The 26067-nt window shown below is 40.7% G+C and overlaps 1 protein-coding gene across 11 annotated transcripts in view; it reads right to left on the bottom strand.

Annotated features, from left to right (window-relative positions):
* The window catches only part of frmd4a (FERM domain containing 4A), a 290469-nt gene that overhangs the window by 17414 nt on the left and 246988 nt on the right, over positions 1-26067 (bottom strand). For 7 of the 11 annotated variants that reach the window (XM_073850064.1, XM_073850065.1, XM_073850063.1 and 4 more), the window contains exons 7-15: positions 25714-25736; positions 23516-23599; positions 23084-23149; positions 22122-22179; positions 21800-21886; positions 8179-8254; positions 4693-4835; positions 4269-4410; positions 92-225 (exon numbers count right to left, since the gene is read on the bottom strand). In XM_073850064.1, the coding sequence (XP_073706165.1) occupies positions 92-225; positions 4269-4410; positions 4693-4835; positions 8179-8254; positions 21800-21886; positions 22122-22179; positions 23084-23149; positions 23516-23599; positions 25714-25736 (813 nt within the window). Of the gene's footprint in view, positions 1-91; positions 226-4268; positions 4411-4692; positions 4836-8177; positions 8255-21799; positions 21887-22121; positions 22180-23083; positions 23150-23515; positions 23600-25713; positions 25737-26067 lie in introns of all 11 variants that reach the window. The other 4 variants (XM_073850062.1, XM_073850067.1, XM_073850058.1 and 1 more) reach the window with 1 other exon arrangement.

Genomic DNA, 26067 nt, shown 5'->3' with positions numbered 1-26067 from the left:
TTTCCTATGTAGACTGCAGAGCAGACAGCAAGTAAGCTCAGGTTTCGAACAAAGCCGTTATGTTGAAGTGAGAAGTTGTTTCGATCCTTACCGCTTCTCTGATGCAGATGTTCTTGAGTTCCTCTATTCTCTGTCTCAGCGTCTCCTCCAGAGCTTCCTGTCTGGCCCTCAGAGCCGCCAACATGTCCTTCTTAGCGGTTTGGGAGCTGTCTGACTCTTGAGACCCTACAAACACACACGCACACACAAGGTTAGATCAAATCTAGGGTTGACATAAGTAACATTTGACCAAATACGTATGTGTGTGCAACCTAAAGGTCAAAGATCAGAAATGTTTAAAGGTCAAATCAGGACTTCAGCTTGAACAATTAGAATGACCTTCTCGCTTAGCAAGAGGGTGTGTAGCTCACTTCTTTCAATGCTATGAAAGGGGCAAAGTGTGTGTGTGTGTTTCCGGACAAAATTGAACAAAGGGTCCCAATGGGGCAACATTGTTTAGTAGATACTCCATGTGTATCAGAGTGTGATCGAGTTGTGTGTGCCTGAGATGTTTACGAGGAAGTCAGCTAAATTTTTTGGCAAGATTGGGATAGTCACATAACAATTGCGATAGCTTAATATCAGCACACAATGCTAAAGACATTTGTTTCCATGTGGTAGAAATTAGTCGAGGCTATGAATGAGTGTGCTTTCTCACACTGAAACTATGCATCATGGACAGCTTCCTGCATCTCTGCAGAGGAATGTGATGTGTCTGGTGTGTTTGGAAGAGGATAATGAGTGTGTGTGGGCAGGCAGCTGTCTGGGAATCAGTGAAGGGTCAACACTAATAGAGAGAGAGAATATGACCGGGGTCACTGACTGTGTCACTAGTGTCCAGTCAAGCCTGCTATGTGTGTGCGTCTACTGCAAAAGAAGTTCTGAAACCCTAAATGTGACCCGGACCACAAAACCAGTCTTAAGTAGCACAAGTATATTTGTAGCAATAGCCAGCATTACATTGTATGGGTCAAAATTATTGATTTTTCAAAACTTCATTTTTGATTAGTAATATGCATTGCTAAGAACTAAATTTGGATAAATGACATTTTAAAACGGAATTGTAACTGCTATTTTAAATTGTTACAATATTTGAAGGTGACCCATACTCGAAATTGGTGCTCTGCATTTAACCCATCCAAGTGCACACACACACAGCAGTGAGAAGTGAACACACACACACTGAACACACCCGGGGAGCAATTGGGGGTTCAGTGCCTTGCTCAAGGGCACTTCAGTCATGGTATTGAAGGTGGAAACAGCACTGTTCATTCACAATCCCCACCGTCAATTCCTGCCGGTGTGGAAATCAAACCGGCAACCTTTGGGTAACAAGCCTGACTCCCTCACCATTAGGCCATGGCTGTCCATTTCACAGTATTACCGTTTTGATTAAACTTTTGAAAAATATTTAGAGGTATTTAAAATTTAATGTCCAGGGACATTCATAAGAAAAAGCAAAAAAATAAATATTCCAGAATCACTCTGAACATACGAGTGAACTACAGTGGGAATTCTTGTCTCCAAGTTCCTGTGAGTATATGTGACAGGAGAATTTAGCTGCAAAGAGCTTTTCCACTCCACCAAGTTTGGATTTGCTGAGTTGCCAAATAAATCCATCATTATTGTTTCCCAGTGGAAAGCATTCAGCAAGGGGATGTGAAGTGAAAGACGTTAAGAGAAAATTAGTAAAGGACACACACTTGGGCTGGGTGGGGTTCATGGGAACTCCAGAGGGGCAGAACTGTCCTGTGGTGAACCTATGAAGCAAATCTACTGCAAAGAAAGGCATCATGCTGGACGACACACAAAAACACAGAATAATTCTGTCACTGGAACAGAACAATATTGTTCTGGAGAGCATCTCTGTGAATTTTTTTTATCCTATTAGAGACATATAAGGCATATAAAGAGACAGGAGATTTCTGTAGCATCTTAGGGCTTTACAGAGCAATGACACACATGCTCTTTTAACTGTACTGTGTTTATAACAGTGCTTCTTGTGCCTTCATAATAAATGTCCATACTTTTGAGTGATTCATCAGTGCATGTTATACTGTCTACCTTTTTGCTTTCTGCTTATATAACCCATTCTTCATAAGCAGGCAGCAAAGTTTAAAGTCAATGTAAAGGCAAAATTAATTTTACTGATTGCCTTGCCTGGACTGCACAATTCATGCATGCATTTCATAAAAAGGAAGAAAAACTTCTAACATATTACATACTAAGCAACTTTCCTTGTCAGATGACGTAACTGAGCCTAAACTCTACGTTCTACTCGACAATTACTCTCTCTATAAATATCCAAATTTAGAAATCCTTCATATTACAGAAGAAAAATGTGTTTGTGAATGTTGTTTCCAGGCTGTCTAATCACAGCAAACAACTCCGAAATGCAGCGACTGTCCAAACCTCCCCTATGATCTAATCTCTCATGTGTGGTCAATGATTAAGAGGCTGAAGACACAAGGCTCAGATGAAAGGGGAGATTGTATGACTGACACCAGAGGAGTCCTGCTATGAGCACATTTAACTCTTGATACCTGACACCACGGCAGAAGTCCAAAACTAGCATCAAGACAAGCTATTCTCACCCCGTAGAAAATTTACACACATGCCCACACCCCAAAACTCCCAGTGTATGACATCATCATCACCATGAGATCATAAACACTGGATTCACACACAGGACTGAGCTTTGAAGCCAAGTGCACACTACAAGACTGAAGCTTGTCGCACTTGTTTAAAGTTTCTTTACAACAGGCTCCACATCTTTGCCAACTCATCACTAACACTTTAGTTGCAGATGCAGCGATGCAAGCGCTTAAAGGGACATGGAAGGAAAATTTATATTTTAATGCTTTTGCATTCTCTTCACTAAGGTTTTGTGAGAGAACACATAGTTTTCCAATGTGATTTCCGCTAAAAAACTTGTATGGAATTGTGGAATCCAGTCATAAAAATGAAATTTACTGTATAACACTGAATGTCAAGGAATTTTCCAAATTTTAGATGAATTAAATCAAAAGTAGGTCAGTACACTTAAATTGAACCAGGAAACAGATTAGTGTCTGTGAATATTAAGCCACAAAAATGCTATTTAAAAATGAATCCTAAATGTTCTGCATGTCTCTGTGTGAATGAATGATGCTTACTGTGTTTTCAGCCTCTGCTGCCTCATTATATGAGTACATGAACACATAAACATAATCTCTAGAATTGCACTGAGAGTCACTTCATGAGCATTTTGCCATTTTTATTTGAGGAGAAACTATCGTCTTATATACAAATAGAAACTTTAAAGGTCTTTACAGCAAGTTGTCAAAATAAAAGTTTGGTTAACTCGAAACTGTGACAGAAATATATTTTAAATATATTAAAACATTATTTTTTAAGTTATGTTTACCAGAATTTTTTTTTTACCAGAATTTATTTACCAGAGAAAAATTAATATACAACAGTCTAAACAGTTTATTTTTTATGAAATAAATTAAAATTTTATGTAAACGTTAAAATAGAATGCAGAAAATGAGTGTAAACACAGAATTTGACAAAAATAAAACTGAATTTGTGAGAGAGAGGGAAAAAAAAACATATTTCATAGAGGCTTAAATGTAATTTTTGTTAAACTTTTAATAAATTGCTGTTAATTGTGGAAGTTTTATGATTTCAATTAATTAGACATGCTTTTTGATTAATATTTTTTCAATTAACCATTAAAACAGAGTCTTAAAAAATTTTAAACTGAAAAAAAAAAAACAGATCTCAGAAAAATTCAAATGAAAAAAAAAAAAAAAAAAACGGAATTTGGGAAAAAATAAAACTTTTTGTAAGAGAATACAAAGTTTCTCTAGGGAAAGAAATTGTTTGTTGAGAGAACGAAAATGTTTTAAATGTTTTCTTGAGGAGTATAATTCTGTTGCGAACAAATGCAAATGTATCCACAGCTGAATACAAAATGTCTCCGGAAAACGCAATACTGTTGCAAGAGAACACAAATGTTTAGGAGAGTGAATGTAAAGTTTCTTGGAGGAAAGCAATGCTGTTATACTGTTGCATCTCATAATTTTTCCATTGCTATGTCCCCTAAGCAGCTCCAAAAATTTAAAACTATTAACAACACTCTTTATATGTGAGTCAGGATGTAATTTCTGAATGATAGCTGTAAACAGGAAGAAAGTGATCTTATAATCGCACCTGTTTGTTTCAGTGTGTATGCGTGTTCTGACCTGAAGACAGCAGGCTACCGCTGCTTCCGCTGATGATTTTGCCTTTGCTGCCCATGTTGGCCAGTTTGGAGGTCTTGAGGGTTCCCGTTTCCGTCAGGTCTATGGCTATCTCGTTCAGACTGCGTGCTGCGTGGATCTTACTCTGAGAGACAGAGACGAAGAAAGTGAATGTGCTTGCCAGCTGTGTCGAGTGTGTCAGAATTTTCCAAGAGACGAACATTCCGCAACTTTTAAAAGTGTAACAGAATCCTTGAGCAAAATCAGAGACAGATAGTTATGTGTGCGTGTGTGTGTAAGTGCATGTGGCCCTGAGGATTGCAGAGAGATGGTAGTCTAGACAGTGAGACGGTTAGAGGTAGACCACAGAAACACACAGGAAGGTTGATGTAGCAAGAACGAGGTTATCAACCAAACGCACACTCACCTTGCTCTGCTTGCGGTCCAGGTAGAACTGGTGTTGGCTGATGGCCATGGCCCAGATGGATTTGATGAGGGTGGGACAAGCGTACCAGGTGTGCACGGCGATGCCACTGTGACCAAACGTCCTCCGCGTTACCGATGCCCTGCAGTTGGAGCAAACACAAACCGACTTTATATTCACTGAATTTTATGACATTGTCAGGGCGGGAAAGCAGATGTCAAAATGTTTATTATTGGCCAAACACATTTAAAACAATTACGTATTAACAGATGCATCTTTGTGTTGTCATTTCAATAAATACACAGTCAAAATGGTTCTAAGTTAAATGAACCACATCCAAAGCCACATAAACAGCCAGTAAACACACCTGTGACCATGTAATGTTGATGTTGCTTGCCTAGTTAAGCTAATGTTTAGATAAAGCTTATGCTCTCATGCTCACCAAGGCTGCATTTATTTGATCAAAAATACAGTAAAAATGGTTATATTGTGAAATATTATTAGGGGTTCAAGCTCATAGCACTAAAACCTAGTTCTAACCTTGTAATTGTTAGAATGGCCATGGATCTCCACATAAAACTGATTGTGCAGACCAAACTGTAAATTGTAGAGACTTGAGGGATGGTAGTACTCACACTGTTTACAACGTGACCATGGCTTGCCCCAACCGGCCTGACAGGAGCGCTACAGCAAACAAAAGTACAAAATCGCTCATAACTCTAAAACCGCCAGTTGCTGGCTCAAGTGTCTTATGTCGTTGAAATTTTCAGGTATTTCACATTTTTTTGAAAAGCCTACTTTTGTGAACTAGTCCTAGGTTTTTGGCCTGATCGGAACCAAACCAGTGCAAAAAGACAATCTGGAGAGTGAATCAATAATTATCCAAAAAAAATAAATAAATAAATAAATAAAAAAATTTCGGCCGACCGTTGCAAAGGGGCACCAAAACACTTGAAAGGGGCAGAGCCACTAAGTAAAATGGCTATAACTCCTGAATGGAATGAGATATCTCTGCCAAACTCAGAACACGTATGTAAAGATTTGTAAGACATTCATATCATATGATAGAACTCCTCATTCCGGCCAACTTTGCCCCTAGAAGCACTGCTGTCATTCAAATAGTTTGTAAATGATTGAGAAAATGTCAAAAACCTATTTTTGTTAATCTGGAAAAAACACTGCAGTACAATCCTTTGGACTCTCTAGACCAATAATTATCAAAAAATGTTGAAATTTACCCTTTGGGAAGCTATAATGGGGTCGTTTAGAAGAAGGGCCTGTCCAAATTTACCCCAAATCCTATAAATCCTAAAGGAAAACTTAAAACTTCACGAAACCTGCTGAGCACATGCGACAGGTGATTCTAAACAAGCATTGAATGTTTTAAGGGGATCGGACCACTGGCTTTTTAAATAATTGATTTAGATGGGTACAGCCTTGCTAAATAATGTTATGTTGTTTTTCCTTACATGCTTAACTGCCTTAAGCGCTTGAACCCCAGTAATCGCTGCTTGCAGCTATATTTGTAATTTAAAGTGACTGCTTTCTGTTTGAATCTAATTTGTTCCTGCGATGGCAAAGCTGAATTCTCAGCATCATTACTCCAGTCTTCAGTGTCACATGATCCTTCAGAAATCTTTTCAATCTTGAAAACAGATATTCTGCGTAATATTAACATTTTTGTGAAAAGTGTGATGCATTTTTTCAGGTAGCTCAAAAGAATAGCATCCTAACTTCTGAACAATGATGTATACTTGACAAAAAAAAAAACCCACAAAAAAAGCATTCTATTAAATTTTATTGTCTGCGATATTATTAGCCACCAGAATAATATTTATTTATGTGGCAGATATGAAATGTGAACTAGTGTTAGCACATAATACTCCCGACAGCTCTGCAACGTATCGGCTTAACATACCACACACAGCGCAGCCCACAAACCAACACACACCATTTACACTGTGGTCAAACCGAGCGCACGTGTGTGTCCTGTGATGGGCTTATAAAATCCTCCAGGCCTCTCCACTAGAACAAAGATAAACAGCAGACCCTCATGCTCTGACTCTTATCAAAACTATATTAGCTATGTGCGTGCGTTGCATCGACTTTAACTGAATGACAGTGAACCTAACAAGAAGGAAAATACATCACAGTCCCTCATGCTGGAAAATAAACAGATTGTTTCATCTTCCTAAATTGTTTTGCTCTCTTTCATGTCTTATTTCCCCAGCCTCCAGCATTTCTGTGAACTCCCTCCATGTTCTCCTCGTTTCTGGGCTGTCGTGGTGGTTGTTTCAACAGCGTGAATGAGGCGGTTTATCTGTCAGCATCTGAGGCAGCGTGAGCTGCTGCTTTTGGCAGCATCTGCTCTCCTAAAAAGACTATCCAGCCCTCGGCACATACTGATGATGTCATGAGGGTCTGATTAAACCCTGAACACATCCTAATGTTGACAGAGAGAAAGTCAGAACAAAATGAAGATCCGAAACAAGCCAGGTTTTTACAGAACGAAAGAGAAGCGGAGAATTAGGATCAAATTCAAACCACATCCCCATCTCTACAGATAGACAGACAAAAAGAAAAAATCTATGTTTTTGTTTTTGTTCCAGCTGTACTTTTACCCTCTTCTCCACAGGACACAGGAAGTCGGAGATTTCAATCCAATAACAAACAGCTTAGCTCACTGAACGCTTGTGGACGGAAACCAACCGGATGTAACTACGAGCATTATTAATGCAAATTAACAATTTTTCTCTTCAGGAACGGGAGGACACAAAAATAGGTTTTCCAGTCAAACTCCGATATGCAAACCTGGACCACAAAACCAGTGATAAGGGTCAATTTTTAAAAATTGAGATTTATACATCTGAAAACTAAATAAATAAGCTTTCCTTTGATGTATGGTTTGTTAGGATGGGACAATATTTGGTCAAGATACAACTAACAAACAAAATATTGAGAATGTTGTCCAAATTCAGTTCTTAGCGATGTATATTACTAATCAAAAATTACGTTTTGATATATTTATGTAGGAAATTTACAAAATATCCTCACAGAATATGATTTTTACTTAATATCCTAATGATTTTTGGCATAAAAGAAAAATCAATAATTTTGACCCATACAATGTACATACAATGTGGTCTAGGGTCACATATGTTTCTCTATTTAAATAATACCAAAACAGATTTATTTGTAATATATCTTACTCTTGTTGTCAGTAAGTAATCCAGTGTAAAGTCTGTACATTACGCCACGTTACTTCTAAGTAATTCAAACTCATTCAAAGGGACAAAAACATACAAAGCTGAGATCTTTCAAATGTTTTATGAGATCTAAACAAACTTGTCTTTCAAACTCCTTCTGTTTTGGAGTGAAAGTGGCATCCACAACGTCCTGTCATTGTGTTTGACACAATGTTTGTAAGCCTATACAGTTCATAACCTGTGTGTGTGAGCGAACACGTGTAGGCTGTGATGTAGATTTACCTTCTCGGGTCATGGACTTCCACTGAGAACTTCTTCTCCCTGAAGTACAGATTCTCCAACTGTCTCCATTGGAACACCTGCAGAGATGAGAGAACGTTTTTACAACATTCCCAAAACCTCAATCAAACATTCCACGATGGTGCTCAGAGTCTAAACTCCTTCCAAATCAGGAAAAGTCTGTAAAAGTGAATCCAGAATGCAAGTCCAAGCTAAGATATTTTACTCTTCCATCCACTTTTGTGAATATGGTAAGTGTGAGTGTGTAAAATCCTTCTTAAGCACAGGGGAACAATGAGTCCTCCTCTGTATATGTGTAGAAAGTGAGAGATCAAGAGCGATGGAGAGAGAGAGAGAGAGAGAGAGAGAGAGAGAGAGAGAGCAAGCAAGAGTGGGAGGAGTCAGCCCCCTTCCAAGCCTCTCCTCCCTCTGGGACTCACACTTCCTGTGTGGGTGGGGTTTATGGAGAGTTCAGAGTGATGTGTTTGTGTGTGTGCTGTAGTAACCCCTCAAAATGCAGCGCTACAGCTTTGTTAAACTCCTCCACCTCTTTTCCCCTCATTCACTCGAGAAACCTGGTTCTGGTTCTCATTACACACCATCATGCACACACACAAACACACACACACATGGCTGTCTGCGGTACACACACTGGACTCCTGGAGCCATCAGCTGCTCAGACACAAAGAAAACGCAATAGAAAAAGAGGTTGGGGGAGAAAGTGGTTTGAATATGTATTCAGTGCATTTTTTTGTAAGAGCCCTATACAGTCTTTCTATTTTATATCTAAAAACTATCGATTACACCCATCATTACTGTTAAAGGTCATTACAAGGACTTTGTATACAAACATTCCTTGGCAAAGATCTTAATTTAAGAAAAGAGAAGAAAAATAATGGAAAGGAGAGATGAAAAAATGATGGAAGAGAGTGGAGAGAGAAGGGGAGGGAGCTGGCTTGAAGAGCTCAAGAATTTTAAGAGCCTGGGAAAACAATGGACAGATGAAGGAAGAGGGGAGGGAAGGAACATAGTTACACACACACACAAAAACTATTTCCACATATATCACTAGGATTGAGAATTAAACCCGGTTCTCATTCAGAACTGGTTCCATTTTTAAAATCTACTGGGAGCAAATAATTTTCACCATCTGATAACGGTCCTTTAACATTTGCAACATTCCATTGATGCAGATAAAATACTCCATTAAAAGTCTTCCTTTAGAGGAGATGAGATCACAATATGAATCACATTTGATATGAATCAATGAATTGGAATACACTACCAGTCAAATGTTTTTTAATTTAGTTTTTTAAACAAGTCTCTTCTGCTCACAAAGTACAGCAAAAACAGTAAAATTCAGAAATATTTTTACTATTTAAAATAACTGTTTTTTGTTTGAATATATTTTAAAATGTAATTTATTTTCCTGTGATTTCAAAGCAGAATTTTTAGCATCATTACTCCAGTCACATGATCCATCAGAAATCATTCTAATATTGTTTTTTTCTGTGTAATGGATCAAATAAATGCAGGTTTGGTGAGCAGAAGAGAATTCTTCAAAAAAAAAAAAAAATTAAAACTTTTGACTGGTAGTGTTTAAATCAATGAAATGAGAGAGAAAGAGCAGTTGCTGCACAATAATACACAAGGAATCACAAAACGATAGATTTGTCAACTAATCTGTAAATATTTGATTATAAACAAATGACTCTTTCTGAGAAAGAGAAACTCATAAATCAGTCTCAAGAGTGTTACTGGTTTAAATTGTGTTACGGAAGCAGACCAAACAAGAGAGGTAAGTGATGAATATAACAATGTTTAATATCAGCAGAGCGTTGTGGATAAGATGACGTGCAGAACCGGGTAAGTATAACAGTCCAAGTATGATATTCGTTGCCTAGAGATGAATACTGAATACAGATCCTTTTCCTTTCCAGGAACGACGGGAGGAGGACTCCGACCCACACACACACACACACACCGTTGGTGATCGACGAACAGGCTTATGGCTGACCACAGCTGACTGGAACAGAGAACAGACTTCGTACTGGAATAGACGAGACAAGAGGTAAGTTTCAACAGGTAAATAGCGAGGTAAGTATGTCTTTGAGGTTTGTGAACTCGACAGAGAAACACAATGAGTCCGCTTCGTGCAAACGAGCCCGGACACTGAGTGAGGTGTGTGGTGTGCTTATATGTGGTGCTGGTGATTGGATTCAGGTGCGTATGATTAGTAATCAGGTGACTGTGATCGTTGAGTGAGTGAGGGAGTAGAACCTGGCCAATCCGTGACATTACCCCCCTCCCCAGGGCCCGCTCCTGAGGGCCGAGGCCTCCGACGTCGTGGTGGTCTACCTCGTCCTCGAGGGGCTGGACATTCAGGATGGTTACGATGGAATTCCTCCATGAGGGCTGGATCTAGAATGTCAACTCTGGGTACCCATGACCTCTCCTCTGGCCCGTAGCCTTCCCAGTCGACGAGATATTCCAGATTACCACCACGACGTCGGGACAGAAGGATTTCTCGGACCGAGTAGATGGATCCCTCTTCCAGGACCAAGGGGGGAGGGGGTTCCTCTTCCTGACCAGGTTCTGTGGAGGGAATCACAGGTGGGTGAAAGGGTTTGAGTAATGAGACGTGAAATGTGGGGTGGATACGGTACTGTGGTGGTAATTGGAGTCTGTAGGTGACGGGGTTGACCTGTTCCACGATGGTGAAGGGGCCAACAAACCTGGGACTCAATTTCTTCGAGGGCAGGCGCAGACGGATGTCTCTTGTGGAGAGCCAGACTTTCTGCCCAGGAGTGTATGTGGGACCAGGAATCCTCTTCTTATCGGCAGTGGACTTGGTTCTGCGCACTGCCCTTTGAAGATGATGGTGAGCCTCGTCCCAGACTCTCTCGCTCTCCCGGAACCAGTAATCCACTGCGGGCACCTGTGATGGTTCGCCATTCCAGGGGAAGAGAGGTGGTTGGAAGCCGAGCACACACTGGAATGGCGTGAGTCCTGTGGTGGGTTGCCGCAGTGAATTTTGGGCGTATTCTGCCCAACCCAGGAACTGGTTCCAGGAGTCCTGGTGACCATGACAGAATGTCCGGAGGAACCGCCCCACCTCCTGGATTTTCCTCTCCGTCTGCCCGTTGGTCTCAGGGTGGTATCCAGAGGAGAGGCTAACGGTCACACCTAGGAGTTTGAGAAAAGACTTCCACACCCGTGAAATAAACTGTGGACCCCTGTCTGAGACGATGTCTTCCGGAATGCCATAGTACCTAAAGACTTTGTTGAAGAGCAGTTCGGCAGACTCTAAGGCTGTGGGAAGACCTTTCAGAGGTATCAGTCGGCAGAATTTTGAAAATCGATCAACTATAACAAAGATGCAGGTGTTACCGTCAGATGAGGGGAGATCTGTCATGAAGTCAACTCCTAGGTGTGACCAGGGGCGGTTCGGCACAGGCAAGGGATGGAGTTTCCCAGCAGGCAGATGACGTGGACTCTTGGACATTGCGCACTCCTTACATCCTTGGACATACCTCCTCACATCCCTTGCCATGTGCGGCCACCAGAAGCGGTCCGTCAGCAGCGAGAGAGTGTTGTTGGCCCCTGGATGTCCAGTGCCCAGAGAGGTATGTGTTGAATGGATTAGATCTACCCGCTGGGTCCTAGGGATGAATCTGCGACCAGGTGGACAGCCCGGCGGAGATCTGGGTTCCGGAGTGGCGACAGCTGGCGGGTTGGTCCATTCAATGGGTTGAACGATGATGTTTTCGGGGATTATGGTCGTGGGTGTGTCAGGCAAGTCGTGAGAATCATGGATGCGAGACAGAGCATCAGCTCGGGTATTCTTGGATCCTGGCCGGTAGGTTATGGTGAAGTTGAAGCGTGAAAAGAACAGGGACCATCTTGCCTGACGGGGACAGAGCCGTTTGGCGTCTCGGAGGTACTGTAGGTTCTTGTGATCTGTTATCACCTGGAACGTGTGGTTGGATCCCTCTAACCAATGTCGCCACTCCTCCAGAGCGAGCTTGATGGCAAGAAGCTCGCGGTTGCCGATGTCATAGTTCCTCTCCGCAGGGCTGAGCTTCCGGGAATAGTAGGCACAGGGATGAAGCAATGGAGGAGTACCGTGATACTGTGACAGAATCCCTCCCACGCCGGTAGTAGAAGCGTCTACCTCTACCACGAAAGGGAGATCAGGGTCAGGATGGGTTAGAAGAGGTGCCTGTGTAAATGCTTCCTTGAGGTTATGGAAGGCTGCGGCCGAGTCAGGGTTCCAGAGTAGGGTTCGTGGTTTTCCTTTGAGTAGACTGGTAAGTGGAGCGGTGATGATGCTGTAGTTCTTGATAAACCGGCGGTAGAAATTGGCGAAACCTAAGAATCGTTGAAGCTCTTTGATAGTGGTGGGTTCTGGCCAGGACACAACTGCAGATACCTTCCTCTCGTCCATACGGACCCCCTTCTGGTCGATGACGTATCCAAGGAAGTGCACTGCTGGTAGGTGAAATGAACATTTCTCCGCCTTGAGATATAGGTGATGATCCCGTAGTCTTTGAAGGACCTCCGCAACGTGGAGGCGATGTTCGGCCTCACTCCGGGAGTAAATCAGGATATCGTCTATGTAGACAACGACAAAGTGGTGCAGAAACTCCCGGAGTACCTCGTGAATGAAGTTCTGAAATACGGAGGGGGCGTTGACCAAACCATAGGGCATGACCAAATACTCGTAGTGCCCAGTAGGGGTCACGAAGGCAGTCTTCCACTCGTCCCCCTCACGTATCCTCACGAGGTTGTACGCGCTGCGGAGGTCCAACTTCGTAAACACCCTGGCAGTGCGTAGTTGTTCGAGGGCCGCAGGGACGAGAGGAAGGGGATACCGGAACTTGATGGTGCCTTGATTGAGTATACGGTAATCGATGCATGGCCGCAGCCCTCCATCCTTCTTTGCCACGAAGAAAAAACTGGATGCTGCGGGTGATGTAGATGGTCGGATGTAACCCTGATCGAGAGCCTCCTGTATGTACTCCTCCATTGCCTTGGTCTCCGGAAGCGACAGCGGGTAGATCTTACCTCTGGGCATTGGAGCATCCGGAACTAGGTCAATGGCACAGTCCCATGGCCGATGTGGAGGTAGCTGGGAAGCTCTCTTGGGGCAGAAGACGTCTTGAAACGACGAGTAAATGGCAGGAATCTGGACTGACTGCTTCTCCACAGGACTTTCGACGGAGGTGACGTTGACAGGTAATATCTTGTGTCTAGGACGTGGAAGATCTGGAAAACATTGGTTGGTACATTCTTTTCCCCATTTTATCACCTCTCCTGTGCCCCAAGAGAGGATGGGATCATGCTTCACCAGCCACGGGCGCCCCAAGATGATGTCCATAGTAGCTCCCTCCAGAACCAGAAACTGAATCTCCTCACGGTGCAAAACTCCAATCTGTAGGATGATGGGTTCACTTTTCCGGTGAATACGGGTCCGTGAGTTTATCCGGTTAGTTATCGGTTGAATCTGGTAGATGGTGGTTGATGCTTGGGTGCGTAGCTGGAGCTGGCGACAGAGGGTGTTGGAGATGAAGTTTCCCGCTGACCCGGAGTCGATGAGGGCTGCGACTGTAACACAGGAAGTGTGGGTAGTTAACTGAACATTGGTAGTCAGAGGATGCATGTTATCCAATTCAGAACGTATTACACTCACCAAAGATCGTATAGGACGCATAGGACAGTTGAGTCGTACGTGTCCCGCAGCCCCACAGTACATGCAAAGACCCCGGGTCAGTCTTCTCTGTCGCTCAGCTGCAGAGATTTTCCCTGATTCCAGGATCATTGGTTCTGGTTCTGGAGGGCTGGCGGATGTAACTGGTCGGAGGAGTGCAGTAGTGACGGACTGGTCTTGGTAGGATCTTAGACGATCTGAACAACGAAGTGACTGCTGAATGAACTTCTCCAATCCCATGGAGTCGTCCAAAGCAGCTAACTGCATCCGGAGATTGGGTTCTAGGCCGAGCCGGTACGTGGTCAGTAACGATCGCTCATTCCATCCGCTGGCAGCGGCCAAAGTTCGGAAACGCAGGGAGTAATCTTGTGTCGTCATACTTCCCTGCTTAAGATGATACAATTGCTCTCCTGCGGATACTTCTGCATCAGAACGTCCGAAAACCTCTTTAAAATGAGCGACGAAAGCCTGGATCGAATGGGTTGCCGGCCCGGCCTGCTGATATAACGTGTCCGCCCATTTGAGAGCTGGTCCGGTAAGCAGAGACGTGATGAAGGCTATTTTCGAAGAATCTGTGGGATAGAGAGCAGGTTGCATTGTGAATATCAATGAACATTGTAACAGGAATCCGCTGCACTCCTCCGCCCCGCCAGAGTAGGGCGCTGGTCGGGCCATGGGACTGGAAGGGACGTTTACGGGAGCCGAAGAAGTGCTGGGTGCCGGTGGTGCGGTGGGATGAGCTGAAGTTGGTGTGGTGGCATGACTAGCCAACAAAACCTTCCTGAGCGAGTCCACCAGCTCTTGAAACGGGTCCCGATTGCTCATGCTGATACTGTGTTGGTCCGGGCTAACTGTTACGGAAGCAGACCAAACAAGAGAGGTAAGTGATGAATATAACAATGTTTAATATCAGCAGAGCGTTGTGGATAAGATGACGTGCAGAACCGGGTAAGTATAACAGTCCAAGTATGATATTCGTTGCCTAGAGATGAATACTGAATACAGATCCTTTTCCTTTCCAGGAACGACGGGAGGAGGACTCCGACCCACACACACACACACACACCGTTGGTGATCGACGAACAGGCTTATGGCTGACCACAGCTGACTGGAACAGAGAACAGACTTCGTACTGGAATAGACGAGACAAGAGGTAAGTTTCAACAGGTAAATAGCGAGGTAAGTATGTCTTTGAGGTTTGTGAACTCGACAGAGAAACACAATGAGTCCGCTTCGTGCAAACGAGCCCGGACACTGAGTGAGGTGTGTGGTGTGCTTATATGTGGTGCTGGTGATTGGATTCAGGTGCGTATGATTAGTAATCAGGTGACTGTGATCGTTGAGTGAGTGAGGGAGTAGAACCTGGCCAATCCGTGACAAATTGATCTAATGATTCATATCACTAAAATAAGAATGATATAGTAATAAAAGTAGTAGCAGTAGTAGTACTAATAAAAGTAAAAAGTAATATTAAAATAAAAATATATGCTTTGTTTAATAAATTTTTACTCAAATATACTAAACAAATCGTTAATTCAATTCAAATGTATTTATAAAGTAGTTTAACCACAGTGTATACTTAAACCACAGTGTATACTTAAGTCCTGTACAATTGAAATAACTAATTTACATAAAATATCATAAACACAGTGCAACTGAACAGCACAGAGATTTCAGAGGAGTGAATGTTTCTTGGTGTTTACGAGAGGCTTTGATAGTCTCATGGGACGAAGAACAAACTTGACCCTCAACACTTTCAAAACAACTTTCATTATGGAGATTCAAATCTCTCTCCTTAAGAGAGAGGGAGGGAGAGGAAAAAGAAAGTGAGGGAGCCTACAATGTTCCATGACATCTAAACACTGTAGCATGGTGCAGTTATAAGAGCCAATGAGGCATGGAGCATTAACCACACCAGAGTATTTTGGGCACAGTGAGGTGGAACTAGGGACTTCAGCCATTGTTCAGGATTGAGACAATCACAGCTGAAAGTGTGTGAGATTTTGAGGCGTGCAGTCACGAGAGGCTCTAAGAGAGAAAAGACATTAAAAGGGGGCCCATGTGCCCATCGATGTGCTGAATCCTGGTTAGTTCCAGCACATATTTCACTGACAGCTGAACCGTGTTCTAGTCCTCATGTTGTTTGGGTATTTAGAGCTCTGGAAACAGGGTTAAATCTTGTTCTGAACTTCAAAGGTTTCTAATGAAGGCTCACAGCCATGGTGATAGGGTCCAGAGATTGGCTATGCCTCTATCTGAAAACCCCACCTCTGTTCTGATGCAATTGATTCCAGTAAAGTCTGATGCTAGCATGCAATTAAACTAAAAGCTCAGGAACAAAAGCATGCAAACACAACACATACACAAACATTGAGTGAAATAGTCTATTCTTAATTAAATGGCAACAATTCTCTTATTTTTCATTAAAATACATTTACACAACCATTCAATAAATGCTGTTCTTTTGAAAAAAAAAAAAAAAAGATTTAATGCATTTTGAAAACAATGCAAAAGGTCATTGCAATGTATTGGTTTATGCGCCAATAATACATTCAATGCAGCCTTAGCTTTTGGCTGAAATGAGCATATTGTTGTCTGCTCTCTGAAACAGACTTTTGAGACCATGATGTCTTATAATCTCGCCTGTATGGGCCATTCTACAGAATTGGTCCAAAGTCAGAGTTGGAAACGTCTTTTTTTCAAAACATTCGTATGTATGCAAACTGTATAATATACAAGTTACACATTTCTAGTAATTCTTATATTGCATTTTCAGAATGTTTTGGAATATTTTTCCTCTCCCCAAATTTGTCACTACCAAAATGTAGTAATAATAATTTAATTAGAAGTTTAATAATGACCTATAAAGATTTAGCTTACATCTACTTTGTAAAAATACATTTTTTGCTATTTTATAAAAAAAATCTAAAGTAATGCTTTGGTAGCGACCACATCACGTTACAGAATTAACTAAAACACTACTAAAACATACTAAATACAAAAAAAAAAATTGCATAACTGTACAAAAACTGTTTCTTTCCTCCAAATAAAGGATTATGTGTCTCTTTTGTCACTACCGAAACAATGATGATATGTTTCGGTTTTGAAAATTTTATGGGATAACACTTAAAAAAAAAAACAAAGATGTCACTAATGAAACGCCACCAAATGTTTTAGTAGTGACTGTTTCGGTAGTGACAATTTTGGATATTTTTGAACCTAGCTCAAAGATACTAATCAGCACATGGTTAGCTAGCACAGTTCTGAAAAGTGGTACACATAAAAACTAAATGTTATGGAATAACTCCCAAAAAAGTGTTTAATTGCAAAAAAAGGGTGTTTGGTAGCCTTAAAGTTACACAAATTTTTTTCAGACTTTTGAAAACATTTACCTCAAAATAATGGGGCATATCCACTCACACCTTATAGCTATAAGAAAGAGGGACACAGGAATATTCCCTGATCATAAATTAAGGGGTGTGGTTAAAATCAGTCTCAGTCAATGGACTAAAACATACACTTTGCTAGTGACATGAAAAATGTGGGACATAATTTACAAAACAAAAACATAAAATACTTTTTTTTCACTTTTTAAAAGAATCAAAAAGATAAGAATTTATTTCAATATCATTTTCATAAGTTAAAATTCAGGACAGACACCTCCCAATTTAAAGTACACAATAAACGATGATTTTATGTATATTAGGCTTACTGACATTTTAAATATTATAGTGGGTTTCAATACATAACAGAAGGATCTTAGTAATACTTAAATGCTTTTTAAATGTGTTTTTTGGTTGTGGGACAGCAGTCTGTAGAATGGCCCATATCGGCGGCTAACTAGGTTTTAGAACAGCTAACCATTTTTTGAAACAAAGATGCCAAAGATGACTCAAGATCAAAACCCGCTTATTCAGAAAGTTCCAATATAAAGGAGTTTAGATTTTAAGGAGTCTCTATGTAAATGTCATAGTGTTTCGTCACTGTGACTCACATTCACGGCAGCTACTTTTTTTATAACGCACAACGCCCACCCTGCAGTCTGTACATAGAATAATACAATAAACCCCCACCCCTCTCTCTCACAAAGGCACACACAGAATACAGGAAGACTGTGTGTGTGGCATGGTATTTACTTAGCCGGAGCCATAACGAGCGCCGATGAGAAAAGACAGGGCATTGGAAAGGTCAAAGGTCACAAGGAGCAGACGGGATGAAAACAATCACCGGTGACTCAAGAGTTGCAATCCCATGATTCACAGCTATAACGTCACATCTGGTTAGAAGCGCAGCTATACACTTCTTAGATTTGCTATGCTGTTCAAATGTTTTACAAGGCAAGAATCTCAGTTAGTAAAGCTAATGAGCTGATCCAAACCAATCAGAAACAGCCGCACACATGCCAGTTTTTGGGGAGTGGTCCCTGATTCGTCAGATGCGCTAATGTTTCCAGTATGTTTTGTGTTGTCAGGGCGACAGTAATCCTGCGGGTGTCTGCTGCTGGGTTTCCTGTTGCGGGTTTTGGAGTCAGCAAGGCTGCTGAAGGGAGTTTAGGTAGAGGACAATAGCTTTTGAGAATCACACACACCACAATTCATGATGAAACCGCAAATGTACTCGTCACACCTCTGTGAAACTTTACACACACACTTTGGCACAGATGAGTTGTGGTCTCTCATTAGGAGAGGGTTTAAATTAGTTTGAAACTCATTAAATAAACCCAACCACTAACTCACCGAGTCTGCAACTTTTAGTGTGTGGCATATTTAACTGTATATCCCGCAGTCTCTCACACACACTGCCTACAGATGGAGAACAGCCACAAACCATTAGCGCATGTGAGCTTATCATCAAAACATTAAAACGCGCATGTGTGATGGAGGCAAACTGTGTAATGAGAACATTAGTGGCAATGACCCATCTGAAATGCAGATCGGTGGAAAGTTGCAGCCTGGCGTTTGAACGCAGGGCTGGACGTCTGATCACTCTCTGTGATTAAAGTAATAGTTCACACAAGACTGAACATATTGTCATCATTTGCTCACTTGCATGTCATTTCAAACAAGTAGGACTTTCTTTTTTTCTGTTGAACATAAAAGAAGATATTTTGAATAGGGTCCAATCAGTGTAACATTTTTTCACCGACGAAAACAAAATGATAACGAAACAAAAACTAGTTTTGAATGCCAAAAACTATGACGAAAATCTATTGACAATTTCGTCAACAAATAAAAACGAGAAGGGAATGTTATGGAGGAAAGATTTGGGAAGAGATTCATTCAAAACAAATCTGCTGCGTGATTAGATACTCACATTTGAACTGTATCTAACCAGTGGGACATAAGCTGGCATACATTTGCTGCAAGTCTCATAAAACAATCAAAAATGTCAATATCTGGGAATAAGATAAGAGCAGACATATGGATAAATTTGACAATGCAAAAAAGAACTCAATTCGGTCCGGTTTTCTAAACGCATACACTTTCGAGTCTCATTAACAGAGAAATACACACAAAATGATGTTGAATTGTCCGTTTTGGCGAGTATTCACAAAAACACACTCAGTTATGTCTTATGTGAACTAGTGTTGTGCAATATATATAAATTATTGAAATATCGCAAATGTACATATCGCAATATGCATCTCACTACAGCTTGCAATATTTGGGGCCATGAACAAAAGACAAAGAGAAAATTACTCACTGCTCCTGCCTAAATAACTTTTGTATCTTAAATAAGAATCAGTGAATTCATTAAGTGAAGACTAAGCAGTTTTTTCTATTTTCTTTTTATTATTCAGTTCCAAAACTGAAGTTAAAATGATTACACTAATGTTAAAATGACATTTTTATGTAATGCTAGAGTAAAACACCACTGTTCACTTTCAGAAGTTGTTGTAGGGGTGCTTTTTTCTCACACAAAGCAAAACATGTATGCTAGCTATATTAGAATCAGAATCAGAATGAGCTTTATTCGCCAAGTGCGCACACACACAAGGAATTTGTTGTGACTTTACAGGAGCTATTGATACATACATACATATAAATAACCATATATACATGACACAAGATAGTTATGGAAGTTCATAGAACTGACTTAGTAATAGCTGCGTAAACCTGTTTAATCTGAGCAAGTGGCACTTTAAGCATTATTCGAATATCACATTATTTAATGAGCTATCGCATATCACATTTTTCTTCAATATCGCACAACCCTAATGTGAACGTAAACAGTAGGGAGAATATCAGACGTGTATCAGTATTCAGTTTTAAAGGGACAGCAGCCTAACTTAGTTGCTATTGTCTGTGGCATTGATGTTAATCAAGCAACAAAAGAAAGACAGAATATCAATTAGTAGCCCTAATAAAGATGAATCTAAATGTATTTATATTAATAAATGTCTTCTTGAAAGAATGAAGAATGTGGTAAACAAGTTATTATAAAGAATGCATAATTCGCCTATGTATTGAATGCATAATTCGGTATTTCATTGAAAAGAAGACCAAGTTCTTGTTTCGTTATGAGAAGCGGTTTCATTTCAACTTAATCTAAAGGCATGTTGAATGTCACAGCAGTTAAATCTGTGTCTATCATGATACATGAACCTTAATATCAAACCTATACAACCAATTTGGTTATTTTAGAGAAATGCTTAATAAATGCATTACACTGTGACTGTACCTAAACCCATTAGATTTTAGCTGACTAAATCTACTTTTATCAAAATTAAATCAAAATCTGCTGTCAAAATGAACACTGGATCCAATGTTGTCCAATGTTGAAGTTAAAGATTTGGTCTCACAGATTTGGATAATCAGGGCGAGTAAATGATGACGTTCATTTTTGGATGAACTATCCCTTTAAATTGTCATCCAGGTTTAGGACTATAATTTTGTTTAGTTTGCATCTGTGGCGTTTTTGCACACGCGTCTGTTCTTCTCACTGGTTTCTCTTTCCTCCATTCTGAGCTGCCCTCTGCTGCGTTGTTTCATTTCAACTCTCGTTTTCTATAACAGATCCTTCTCTGTAAATAGGCCTGAGTTTGGCTTTTCGCTTGGCTGGACTTTCTGCTTTGAATGCTATTTTTAGCTTGCGGTTTTGGGAAAGGTTTTTCTGTTCCTCACCACAGGCTGAAGTTTTCGCCTGTCCTTTGGAGAGAACTTAAACACGGGTGTGTGCTGTGAGAATGGAAAACCAAAGCCAGCGGGACACACACCTGAAGTAAAGTCATTCCGACAGCAAGCGTTTCTTCTGACCAAGACAGATTTGTAGCATTTCAGTTACTTGGTGTCAGTGATCGTCTGTCTGGAAGTTTGAGAGTCTCTGTCTAAAGTTACAAAAAACGCAGCCAGACCGCCAAAGGTCATGACCTTTGGTCACCACACCCGAGTGTCATACGTTCAGACTTCGCTGACGTCATGAGGTTAAGCAAAGGTGACCAGGTTGATGAACACATCTTCATACACATGCACAAACACAAAACTGAGGAAACTCACGCTAAGTTTCAAAACACTGCATAAGGGAAACTGCTTACATCCACTGGATTTTCTGCAAAGCAGAGAGTTCTAAAGGAGAAGTGGGATTTTTTCCCTCCCTCGTGAAGAAAACAAAGAGCTTTTCTTAAAAAGCACTGTCATAAGCTACATTTTAACAAGTGATTATGGTTCTGGGTGGTAGCCCAAGTCAAAAAAGACTAATTTGTCCGTTTTACTGCCTGACAATAATGGCACAATAATGGCACGCCTCTCCTCAACAAGTGGCATGATTTAAGGTCACAAACGGTGAGGGATGAATTATGCCAAGCACTACTAATTGCCATCAGGGAGGTAAAACTATTGACCAAGATGAAGAGATGCGAAGGGAGGACAAACAGAAGTCAAACTGTTGTAAGTCCACAGAGGAAAGACAGTCTTACCTTTCTTGGTTTGACTTTGTCCTGGTAGTCATATTGAAAAATGCCTTTATAACTCAAACCCAGCCACCACGGGATACCCTGCTTATCCTGAAACAGAGCAAGAGTGAGAAAAAGAGAGCATTAATGCACACACACATGCTGATAAGAAAAGAAGTGTCGGCTCATGGTTGATGACAGCACGATTATCTTAAACACACCGAGTCTCAAGCATCCTTTAACACTTAAGTCAAATGGCGATACTATAGGTCGTGAGAATGTGTGTTGTGTGTGTGTGGACTGGCGGCTGTGATTATGAATTTTCCCTCCGAGCTCACTGACCCACCTTAACAGCGTAATAATGCACTCCATATGTGGGTAACGACTCCACTATACTCATATAACTGTGAGAGAGAGGAAAGAAGAAATCATTGACAGTATGGTATGGATGTTTCATATGCAAACAATTTGCAGTGAACATGTGTGAGTGCATCTCGGAAGTAGTCGTTGAGAATGTATGAAAAGGATTATCAGCACGGAAAGTGCAAAAACAAGCAAACAAACAGTTTTCAAGCAAAGCATTTCCCTAAAAGAGGTTTTAGTATAAAACAAAAATGAAACATATATGTGACCCTGGACCACAAATCCCATCATAAGGGTCAATTTATTTGATTTTTTTAAGCTTTTCATTGATGTATGGTTTATTAGGATACAACGATTTGAAAATCTGAAATATGAGAGTGCAAAAAATATTTAAATATTGAGAAAATCGCCTTCGAAGTTGTCCAAATGATGTTCTCAGCTATGCATATTACTAATCAAAAATTAAGTTTTGATATACACTACCAGTCAAAAGTTTGGACACACTTCCCCATTCTCTTTGAGGGAGAAGTGTGTCCAAACATTTGATTGGTAGTGTATTTACAGTAGGAAATGTACAAAACATCTTCATGGAACATGACCTTTACTTAATATCCTAATAATTTTTGGCATAAAAGATCATTTTGACCTATACAATGTATTTTGGGCTATTGTTACAAATATACCCCTACTACTTGCTAAGACTGGTTTTGTGGTCCAGGGTCACATATTGAGTTCAAAATTAAAGGTATAGGTCACTTAAAACTGAAAAAACCATACATCAATGGAAGGCTTATTTATTAAAAGCATTAGCTTTCAGGGGATGTATAAATAAATGAAAAATGACCCTTATGACTTGTTTTGTGGTCCAGGGTCACAAACGCATTTGGACACTTTCTTTTCATCAAACTTAGAAGAGCATTTGGTCATGACAATATTCTTTCTTACTTGACGATAGCCTGGCCTCTGGACTGTCCGCTTAGCTTCTTATAGTGCTCAATGACCCGGTCCTCACTGCAACACAACACAAACACACACAGATTAGAGTCAACAGATGACAATGTTCATGAAAATGTGGCCGTCAGCCTATTTCAATTCCGCAGGAACATGAAACAGACAAGAGTGAAAGCTTACAGATGTACAAAGACGCAACCAATGAAATACAACACCATGAAGGAGATGTACGAGTGAGTGTGTCTCAAAACGGGAGCATCTGTGAAACACTTCATTCGCATCAAATAGAATTCAAGGAAAATTGGGTTAGAGAATTATTCTGGGGAATCCTTTCCCATGGTGCTCAGAGAACACAGAGCAGATACATCTCGTTAATACCTCTCCATTATCAGCTGACAGCTGTGTGTATAAGTGTGTGTGCCTCACCAGTATGCAAGCGAAGGGTGCTCCTTCAGTGCTTGTGTAGGCAGTGCTGGCAGTTTCTTCAGATCAGACCTAGTAGCATCATTACTGTAACACAAAATAACACAAAATGCTCAAAAAGCATTTAATCAAATATGAAAAAATACATTATTTAGCAAGCTTGTAACCACACAAATCAAAATCAATGTTTTTTTGGCAAATCCAGGTAATTTACCAAAGAAATATCACGTTTTTAAAAGTTTCATGAAGTTTTGAGTTTTCCTTTAGGCTTTATAGGATATTGGGTAAATTTGGACAGGCCTCTTTTCTAAATGACCCCATTATAGCTTGCCAAAGGTTTTTTTTTTTTGATAATTATTGACCTATAGAGTCCAGAGAATTGTACTGCAGTGTTTTTTCCAGATTGAGCAAAGGTTACAAAAGTAGGTTTTTGACATTCTCAATCATTTCACAAACGATTCTACTGTATGATATGAATATTTCGCCTATGTGTGAAAAAACGCACAACGCACAATCGTTTATGCCATTGAAAAATGCGATATCACCCCCAGTGGCCAATTTCTTTCAAATTTCTCTCAGACCTTTGGGGCCATGAGTCGAACATGCCCGCCGAGTTTTGTTCCAGTCGGCCTCTGTTAACCTTGTCTAACGAGTGCACTAACTTCGTCGGACATTGGCGGCTATGTTTTTTGAGATATGCAAATGTCCTTATTCACTTGCTAAGTCTGACGTCACACGTCACTGCTTCCATGTTCAAATGCTCCATCAGATGTCATGAGAAAACAACAAACGCTGATAATATACACTTACAATGTTATATAATACTACCAAAACAATGTATAATCCTCCCCTTTAACTCTATACCGAAACTTGTGGCACTTTGAACCACGACTGTGAACACGGATTTTCATGTTGAAAGGACAAATGGTTGTGCAGTTATAGCCATTTCTATGTTTTTCCTTCTTATAGCACCACCAAGTGGCCAAGCTCTGTGATTTGTTCCCTGTGACGTCAGATTGAGCTCCTACATAAGCATTCTGAGTTTGGAGGATATATCGTATTCCGTTCAGAAGTTATAGGCATTTTACTAAAAGTGGTCCTGTCCCTTTCAAAGATTTTGATGTCCCTTTTTTTGATAATTATTGATATTTACTCTCCAGAGAATCTTTCTGCACTGGTTTGGTTCCGATTGTGCTAAAAACCTAGGACTAGTTCACAAAAGTAGGTTTTTCGCAAAAGATAGGAGCGATTTTGTACTTTTGTTCGCTGTAGCGCCCCCATCAGGCCAGGTCACTTTGTAGGTGGTGTGAGTACTACCATTCCTCCAAGTTTCAAGTCTCTACGACTTACGCTTTGGTCTGCATTACCAGTTTCACGTGGAGATTGCTGATCCGTGACCATTCTAACATTCACAATAGGGTTTCAGCACTACTCGCTTGAACCCCTAATTGTATAAATTTAAATAATTTTCACATGACCAGCTATCATCTTGGAAATAAAAATGACAATAAATCAAGTTGAAATATGTTAAAATCACATCTGATATTGATTCCAGTCCATTCCTGAAATAGGTTAAGTCAAGTACATTGAATTTGTGGGATATATTATCCTTCACAATGTGCTTAGGTTGTATAATGCACATTCCGGCAAAGTTACTGACTGTCAGGGCATTCCACGCATACAAAATGTGCACACCATAAAACGCATACTGCAAAAATTAGGGCAGTATGGTAGTGTGCCATTTCGAGCAAAGAGAGATGGAGAGGTTGAGAGGAAGTGTAAGAGGTAAAGGAAATTGAGTCGAAGAAAACAGAGTGACAGAATAAAGCTGGAAGGATGCACATGTGACAGATTTGTAGCTGAGATACTGTGTGTAGAAAGTGTTTGTGCAAGTGTGTGTGTGATGGAGAGAGCCAGGGGTTAGTGTGTGTAATTTAACACTGTTTATCCTCTGCATTCCATTTCCTCCCCTCTGTCTCCGTTCCCAGGGTTCACACCCCCATATCATTCTCTCTCTCTCTCTCTCACTCTCCATCTCTCTTGAATCGTGTGCATGTGCTTATGTGGGAAGGAAAGTTTGATATATGCCACAAATTGGATCTGCTTTCACTCTGCAGTGACACACTGATAGAGACTTTGATAGTGTGCGAGTGTAAGAAGGGTCACTGGAAGGTGATTCATTCATTGGAACAGACTCTTACCTCGTGAAATCTCCTTTAGCTTCCTGTGGGAGAAAAAGAAAAGACATATTTTAGTATCAATAATGAGTGTTTGATGGTAGACGAGACCGCTTGGAAAGATCGTATCCTCTGATGCACAGAATAGTGCTTGTGTGTCGCAGTAGGGGATGTAGTCGCAGCCATCTGGACTGAATCCTCTAAAAGGTCAAACACACATAACATACCTGATACTACACCTGGATCACACATGCACAGAGTCATGAAAGAAAACCATATTTCTCCAAAGCTTTTCCCTCGTATGGATAACTCACAGTACAAAGGAAACATCCTGTTTTAGATTTAAAATAAAGCAGCCTGTCAGACTGAAATACTGTA

This window comes from Garra rufa, chromosome 11 (genome assembly GCF_049309525.1).
Source record: "Garra rufa chromosome 11, GarRuf1.0, whole genome shotgun sequence".
Lineage (NCBI taxonomy): Eukaryota > Metazoa > Chordata > Actinopteri > Cypriniformes > Cyprinidae > Garra > Garra rufa.
This window is presented reverse-complemented; position numbering and strand designations above follow the sequence as displayed.